We start from the raw sequence: 8,730 nt of genomic DNA on the forward strand, positions 1-8,730 counted from the left end.
GGCGCCGGCGCGCGGGGAGGAGTATGACTACTACGGCTGGCAGACCGAGCCGCTGCACGGCCGCTCCTACTCCAAGCCGCCCCAGTGCCTCGACATCCCCGCCGACCTGCCGCTCTGCCACACGGTGGGCTACAAGCGCATGCGGCTGCCCAACCTGCTGGAGCACGAGAGCCTGGCCGAGGTGAAGCAGCAGGCGAGCAGCTGGCTGCCGCTGCTGGCCAAGCGCTGCCACTCAGACACACAGGTCTTCCTCTGCTCGCTCTTCGCGCCCGTCTGCCTCGACCGGCCCATCTACCCGTGCCGCTCGCTGTGCGAGGCGGTGCGAGCCGGCTGCGCGCCTCTCATGGAGGCCTACGGCTTCCCCTGGCCGGAGATGCTGCACTGCCACAAGTTCCCCCTGGACAACGACCTCTGCATCGCTGTGCAGTTCGGGCACCTGCCCGCCACCGTGCCTCCAGGTAGCGCCGCGCCTCGCGCTCCGTCGGCTCTGGGTGCGGGCGATTTGGGCCCCCGACAGATGCTGCTGCTGAAACCCCTTAGCTCTGCAAGCCCCCCCAGAAGCCTGCCCCTTTGCACAGAGATACACGCACCCCATCTGCTCTCCACCCTGAGTCCCCGCCCGAGAACTGACACCCCCCCTCCAGTCTTCCTGCCTTCTCACCTCCCCACAACTGTCACCTAGTGCGTCCCTGGAATATCCCAACTGGTTCTCCCTCACTCCAGCTCTTTTCCTTAACTACCTCCACCTCCCTGTCCACCTCTCAAGTTCCCATGCCACTAGAACCCCTGGGGGGTTCCCAAAGTAATCCCCCCACCCCAATGCATCCCTGGTTGGTTCTCTTAGCCCAAGAATGCCCAACATTATTAAACAACGCCTTCCACCTCTCCCACAGCCCTGGGCCCCGGGGCACCAAGACAAGCATCACCCCTACCCCAAGCTGCAACTTTTAGAGGTGAGGAGGGTGGCAGCGAAGGGCTTAGCAGAAGACTGGAGCTGTGCTCTGAGCACCCGTGGGTTCCACCTCCCCACTCCATCCCTTTTTCTGCAGCCTGAATCTTCCACCAGCTTCTCGGACAGGAGAACTTTGGGTGAGGTTCAGCACCGCAGAAAGAGCAGACTGCAGGCTCTGCCCTTAACAAGAATCCCTTGGCGTGACTTTTCTCAGCCTGGGTTCCCAATCTGTAAAAGGGAAGTGCAAAGTGCAGTTCCCCACACCCTTAATCCCATCACCCTTAATTCCTCCCTCCCTGGCCTCAGTCCCCTCACCCTCCACAGTGTATAGAAGGTCTTCCAGGAAGAGGGACCCCAGGCTGGGCACCAGAGGGGAGAAAAAACGGTGGCTCCAAGCAGGAAAGCCTGGCCCGAGAAGGAGCCGCTCATGCTAGGACTCCCCCAAACAGGAGCGCCCTCCCTCTTTTACCTGTCTTTCCCAAACACCAAAAAGCAACCAGACCCCTTGGGCTGACCATACCCACCCCGCCACACACACACACACACACACACACACACACAACCCACAACCCATGCCCTCCTTTGAAAGCTGTGGTTTTGTGGGGGTCCTAGGATGGGGAAGTATTAAGAGAAGGAAAGCCCCCTGTCCTCACGATGGAAATGGACCCCAAAAGCAGGGGATGGAAAACCAGCCCAAGCAGAGACCGTTCCCAGCAGAGGTCCGGGAACACACCTTTGCTGGCTTACTTGGACGCAAACATTAGCCGCCGGAGAGGGAAACCCCAGGTCTGAACCCCACCTAGCCCTGTCCTGGCTACTGCCCTCTGGCAGCCCACCTTTGCCCTCCAACAAGGTGCACACCTGGAGGCAGAGACAGAGGGGAGACAGAGGGGTTGCTGTGTGCAACCTGAGGACCAGAGGTGCACGTAGAAGTGTTTAGATGACCACAGATAAGAGCCAGATATTTCATAGAAAAATGACGAGTTTGGGCTCCTCTTTTAAGATGGAAAGTTCTGGAAATGTTAAGCTGCCCACTTTAGAGGGAGTGTGCCTCAGTTTGCCCTGCCCTGCCAGCATCATCACTGGTTCACCCTGGATTCCTAGAAAGTCCCCTCAAGGGTCAACACAGCAGCTCTAGCCCCGCAGTCACAAACCCCAACTTCTAAACCCTTTCTCGCTGGCTTTGCAAATGTGAGGCTGGGTCTCAGCTTCCTTGTCTTTAAAATGGGAACAATAACACCTACTTCCTAGGCTGAGGAATAAATGAGCAAATTTATTCACCACTGAATAGGGCTTCACCACTGCCAGCCAGGCTGCAGGGCCACCGTGCCCACCTGGGCCTTTCCTCCTGGGAAACCCTGTCCTCACAAGCGCTGCGCAGCAGGTGATGCTATTGTTACCATCACCCCAGTCCCGGGGGAAGGGGAGGCTTGGCTGGGGAGGTGGCTGGACAGAGGGACGCCTGCACCTAAGCAGCTCTGCCGACTCTGACCCCCTCGCGGGCCCCTGACCCACCGCCTTCTCTCCTCAGTGACCAAGATCTGCGCCCAGTGTGAGATGGAGCACAGCGCCGACGGCCTCATGGAGCAGATGTGCTCCAGCGACTTCGGTGAGTGCGCGGCCCTCGCAGCGGCCGCTCCGCCTGGGCCAGGCGGCCCCGCCTCGGCGCACGCGCGCCACATCCAGCAGTCAGGCCTAACAGTGTGGGCATCACAGGCCCCTTTTAGAGTCTGGGGATAACCAGGCACCCTCTTCCCAGAGAAATATACCTCAGGGCGTGGTCCAGGGCCTCGGCAACCACCCGTGGCCAGGGCTCCTGCAGCCCGCCTCGCTGCTGCCCACAGGGGTCTCCACAGCGGGACTGGCTCTTGGGGAGAGGTGGGCGAAAACTGGAGACTGAAGGGGCGGCGCAGGGAGAAGAGGGCTCCAGGAGTCCCTAGGGCCCTCCCTGCTGTCCCCCGCGCCTCCGGCCACGCAGGCTGTGGTCGCCTGCCCCCCGCCAGCTGTACCCTGCGCCCCCACACCGCTGGGTGTCTGCTGCGTGGCCCACACAGCCCGGCCGTGACCTTTGCCAGCGCAGCTCCTGTTTGGTGGCCTGGCCTTCCCGTCTGTGAAAGACAGCAATGAAACTCCTGCCTCACCACGTCTTTTCTGTCAGTAGTCCACTGGGAAGAGAAGCCCCCCGCAATCCGCGGCGGCTGGGCTCGCCGACCAGGGCCACTTGTGCGCAGCCGCAGTGCGGCGCCGTCGGTGTGAGGACGCGCGAGGTCCACCTCTCGCTGCGGCGAAATCACAATCGCCTAACGACCATTCTCAGAATGGACCCCATCTTTAAATACACATCAAGTATTCAAAGTGGGGGAGGGTGTCGGAGCTTGGGGGAACGAGGGGAAGTGAGTGAGGACAAAAGATGGCGTGACAAATTTCTTCGCTGAGTGCACAAAGTTACTCTCTGGCTCTTCCTGGCGGCTCACAGAGGCAGACCCAGAGGCCTGCAGGGAGGAGCCCAGGCCACCCTGTGCACAGCCGCATTAGGTTCTCCGCTGCCACCAGAGCCCACCGTCAGCCTCCCCACCTGCACCTCACTCCCGCCCCCACCTGCACACACCCACGCTGCCATGTACAAAATGCACAGCAGGGCACACACACCCGTTACACTGCACAGCCTTGCACACACAGGCGGTGCGTTCGCACGTGCAGGAGCTGGTCGTGTGCAGCTTTTCCCAGGCCTGTGTCTGTGAAATGCTGGGTCCTGCTGGGGTGTACCCGGTGGAAACCAGTACGTGCTGCAGAGCAGAAGACCCTTGCCCAGAGCCCGCTGTCAAATATTTCCCAGCCCACCACTGTGCCAGCCACACTGGCACTGCACACACAACCAGGGACGCCCCTGGGCAGCATCCCGAGGTCATGAAGCCCAGCCTCTCTCCAACAAAGGACTCCACCAAATCCCTCTCTAAGGGTCAGCCTCACCCCATCGTCCCCAGGAACACTCCACTCCCCTCCGCTCCTCAAGTGTTCTCCACCCTGCACTTGATATCACGAAAAGGCATGAGCTCTGGGGCAGGCTGGCATCAGTCCATCCAGCTGGACAAATTGGGTGGGCTACAACTTCTCCAAACCTCACTTCCCCGCTGCACCTTGTCCACGAAGTCCAGCCAACAGTAGGAGACGCGATCCCGTAAGTATTAAACATACACGTCAGCTCCACCAGGCTTGGAGCCCCAGGCATGGCCACTGTGAGGCCGCAGCACCCTGAGCAAACCTGACTGTTCTCACACTGTCCCCCTGTCCCCCCACCCACACACAGTGGTCAAAATGCGCATCAAGGAGATAAAGATCGAGAATGGGGACAGAAAGCTGATTGGAGCCCAGAAAAAGAAGAAGTTGCTCAAGCCAGGCCCCCTGAAGCGCAAGGACAGCAAGAGGCTAGTGCTGCACATGAAGAGCGGCGCTGGCTGCCCCTGCCCGCAGCTGGACAACCTGGCCGGCAGCTTCCTGGTCATGGGCCGCAAGGTGGACGGACAGCTGCTGCTCATGGCTGTCTACCGCTGGGACAAGAAGAACAAGGAGATGAAGTTTGCGGTCAAGTTCATGTTCTCCTACCCCTGCTCCCTCTACTACCCCTTCTTCTATGGGGCTGCGGAGCCCCACTGAAGGGCGCTGCTCCCTCCCCACCCTCCTGCAGTGCCTTGCCCTCTGTGGGGCCCCTGGGCACTCAGCCACCTCCTCCCACCAGGCCTTGCCCCCCTCCCAGGCGGACCCAGCCCCTGCAGGAGGGTGGTTTCATGCAGAGTTGTCACCAGCATAGCCTTAAGGGGTGGAGGGGTTCTGCAGCCCTTGGGAGGAGCCCTGAATCTCAGAAAGTTGGCAGGAGGAGGCGAGAGCCAGGGAAGAAGGGCTCTGAGCTGCTGAGGAGCTGGTGTCCAGACTAGACTGGGTCAGCACCCCGGTCAGTGGTGGGGCTTCGGCCCAGACGGGGAGTGTCCCTATCGGCTGAGCCCCTGCACGTCTCTCATCCCAGCCTCCAAAACAAAGGCCTTGGGGCCTCAGTGCCCTCCAGTCCCACCTCCCTGCCTTCCCCTGGGCTGAGGGGAGCCCTGCCCAGACCTCCACATGCCCGTCATCCTGATGATGAGTAAATTATTGCTACTGCTGCGAGGCCATAGGCACTAGATGACTGATGCAGGTAGGGTTTGTTTTTTTAAGTTTTTTAAGTTTTTAATTAAATGGAAGGACCCAGTGATTTCTTTGTGGCTGGTTCCTGAGCAGTGGGAAGGCGTTTCAGAAGGGCACTAAAGGAAGAGGCCCGTCCACTCACACTCGGGACACCAAAGACCAACGCCTGTGTGTTTGCAGGGAGAGAAAGCCGGGGCTTAGCCTTCTCATCCTGGCCGTGAAGTGAGGGATGGAGAGGACTGTCCTTTTGGCTAGTGGAGAGGCACCTTCCAGACTGACCCCCTGCTCCTGCAGCTTCTCCTACCTGGGCAATGCCTGAGCCCAGGATTCTTAGAAGTCTGGGCCCCAGGGACCACGCTGGAGAGCAGGCCTACCTGCGTAACTGCTCACGCCCCTACACCCAAGCCCCTCGGACCCAAGATGGTTAGTGTTGCTCTCAGCAGACTCTGAGTCAGGACCTAAGCGTCACCGGGGAGCTGGTTGGAAATGCAGCTCAGAGGCCCACCCCAGAGCATCACAGCCTGCATTGTAACACATAAATATCTGAATCATCTCGGAAACTCTTCCAGAACATGGGCCCCACTCTCATGCAACCCCATCAGTGTCTCGCCGTTCAGACATGTGCATTCTAGATGCTTCTGGAATGATGTGCAGCCGAGGTTGAGAGCCAAAATCTAGATAAGCCAACAACTTATCTGAGGCAGGAAAGGATGGACTGAGGTCACCCCAGGCTAGAAGAGGCAAGCTGGGTAGCTGAGGGGGCTCCTTCAGTGGGCTCAAGGCAGCTGACGGCCGTCACCTTGAGCTGGGTGGGCAGGGAGGGCAAGTTTGAAATTGAGGCAATAGGCCATGGTCACTGTGATGCCCAGCATTTGGGAGGGGTGGCGCCAGTTAGGAGCTCCTTAGCAGGTGTCTGTCGCAGATGTTGAGGGGTAGAGTGTATCTACAGGGGCTGGGCACACCCCCAGAGGGGCTTTCCTCACCAGTGGGGCGGGGGTGGGGGGCAGCAGCTGCGATACCAAGCCTAGTCACAGCTGCCTGACTCTCAGAGGGGCGCACTGCCCAGAGAATGGGGAAGGCCCAAGGCCCAAACCCCACTGTGGGCCAGTGAGCACCAACAGGTGGGCTGACAGGCTGCCCACCCATCAGCCCTGGTCAGGTGGCCTCACCACAGGTCAGGGGCAGCAGAGGCCCGCTTGTTTCTCCTCAGCTCAAAAGCAGCCAGTGCCACCCACCCTCACCTAAACCCTGCCCAGCCCACCTGGCTCCCTGAATCTACCCCTTGTATCTCAGCCGCCTACTCCGACCAAATATTTACGGACACTTCCATGGTCAACCAGAAGCAAGGGTTATTTTTCCACTGAACACATAGGACTCGGGCCGCTTCTGGCCAGAGCATAATACCAACCTCTGTCAGGTGCTGGCAGCCAGTGAGAGGGAGCCGGGCGAGCAGAGGCTCTCTAAGCCCATCCCAGGGAGCCCCAGTAAGGCACCCACTTGCACCCCCAGGGGTCAGGCCTTTCTCTGTCCATTGACTGTCCCAGCATTTGCTGTCAGATTCCCAGCAATCTCTGAAGACCACCTAGACCGGCAAGGCCTGGGTCTACCCCTGGCTTCCTTCAGTCCTCCCACCCCCTGGAGACAGGCAGCTGGTGCCACGGCCTCCGGGCTGGGGTGGATGCCGACTGCCTCTGACTGAATGGAAGGGAAACCTCTAGTAACCACAGGGCTTTGTGCTTTTCAAGAGACCCAGAGGAGGGTGGGAGGTCTGTGCTCCAGAATCTCCCTTTTCCTGGGGGGCAAAGAAGGTGGCTTTTGTTATCATTGGGTACAGCAGAGGGGTGAAAGGCTAAGAGCCGAAGCAGCTGCCTCTGGCCTTTTGATCAAGGGAGGGTCACCCCGACAAGTCCCCCGTACTAGATGTTCGTTTCTCGTTCAGTGACCAGAACTAGGTCACGTGGCCACCCGTTGGTGCAAAGTTGCAGATAAGTCCCATGAGTCAGCCGGGTGCAAATACAGAGTCCTGGTGGCCAACAGGAAGGCTGGGGGTAGCAGCCAAACACTCGGGCTGACATGGGAGCAGTGGGGCAGGTTCTGGGTTCGGACCCCGCGATTGGCGACAGCAGGCTTGGGAACACCCCTGAGCTGGAGCCAGAGTAACAGTGTCTACTTCACACACTGTCTGAAAAGTGCCTGGAAACAAGGCCCAGCGTTTAGATGTCCGTTAAATGGTAATCTGTATTTTCATTCACCAAAGACTATGACCGAGCAGTGTCTGCTCAGGACAGGTGCCCAGTATTTTGCTAAAAAATGTCACTAGCAGGAAGGTGGAGACAAGACAGGGGAATCTCACCTAAAAGCCTGAATGGTTACTTTTAGAAAGGAGAAACCCTACACCAGGAGTGCTGCTTAAGAAAATACATTCCCCTATACACGCGTGAATGTACCCCAATGCTCACATGAGGGAGGTGACAAAATATTGTAGTCACTAAGTCCACAGTGGGCGGCAGGCCACCGCTGGAAGCTAACATTCTGGTTAAGCCTCCCAGCAGTCCTTTGACATAGGTATGGTTATTAGCCCACTTTAATGAAGTTGAGGTTCAGAGAGGTTTATGCACTTGTTGAAGGACACACAGCTTGTGCTACTGTGATGCTGCTGTGTCCTTCACTGCTGCCTGCAGGGGACTAAGATGGCAAGGTGGGTGGAAGTCGAGATAGCCAAGCTTCTGCCCCCGGCTCACAGGAAGAGTCTGGGAGCCCTGCCCACACTCTACTCCACGGGCCGGACAGAGGAGCCAGCCTCAGACTGTGGTTTTTCTCCCAACTCCCAGAACAACCTACCCCAGCCCCCCCTCCCCTCTCAGCCCTGTCAGCATTTAACCTTTGGGTCCCACAAAGGAAGCTCACATCCCACAACTGTTTCGTGGGCTATAATCCTGGCTAAAGTTCACTCCTTGGGAAATCCAGCGTCGGGGGTGGTTGTTGCTGGAATGTGTGTGGCTGGGACCCAGTGTCCCAGCCCAGACAGCAGCCTCCGCTGAGGCCACGAAGAAAGCAGGCAGCCAGGGGAGTCAGGAGCCCCAGCCCCCAGCTGTGCCAGAGAATGGAATGCACTGCTCTGCTAGGGTGTTGAGACAGACCGGGCCAAGGAGGGACAGGGGGTGCTGGGCGCTGGGGGGGGGCAGCGGGGGCTGGGGCAGCTCCAGCCACAAGGCTGCCTCTGTTCCCCTGGAGGCTGAGCCCACTTCTCTAAGGTTGGGGGTGGACAGGCCCCTCCTGCCAGCTCAGTGGCTCAAAAGCTCCTGGAGCTAGTGTGGGGCAAGGCAGAGTGGAGGGGAGTGTGGCAGCCATGTATGGGCACCTGTGGCACAACTCACACCCAGCTCCTCGGCTTACGGGACGTGAGACCCTGGGCAGGTTACTGACCTCCGTCAGCCTCCAGTTGCTCACAGTGAAGTGGCGCTAATTACAGCACCTAGCTTTGGGGATTGTCACAAGGTAGAACATGAGACAATGCCCTCAGCTTGGGGCCGGGCACAAGTGCTGAACAAACGCAGGTCTGAGCGCTATGCCAGGCCACCAGCTGCAGCACGGATGCTGGA

General features: G+C 59.1%; 1 protein-coding gene across 1 annotated transcript; it reads left to right on the forward strand.

Annotated features, from left to right (window-relative positions):
* Positions 1-6: 6 nt before the first annotated feature.
* Positions 7-5,199, forward strand: SFRP5 (secreted frizzled-related protein 5). The gene is made up of 3 exons (XM_004680557.2): positions 7-458; positions 2,484-2,561; positions 4,260-5,199. The coding sequence occupies exons 1-3, from the start codon at positions 140-142 to the stop codon at positions 4,604-4,606; spliced, it is 744 nt and encodes a 247-aa protein (XP_004680614.1). The 5' UTR covers positions 7-139; the 3' UTR covers positions 4,607-5,199.
* Positions 5,200-8,730: the final 3,531 nt, after the last annotated feature.

The sequence above is a fragment of the Condylura cristata genome, unplaced genomic scaffold (genome assembly GCF_000260355.1).
Source record: "Condylura cristata isolate star-nosed mole 26May11 unplaced genomic scaffold, ConCri1.0 scaffold00011, whole genome shotgun sequence".
Classification (NCBI taxonomy): domain Eukaryota; kingdom Metazoa; phylum Chordata; class Mammalia; order Eulipotyphla; family Talpidae; genus Condylura; species Condylura cristata.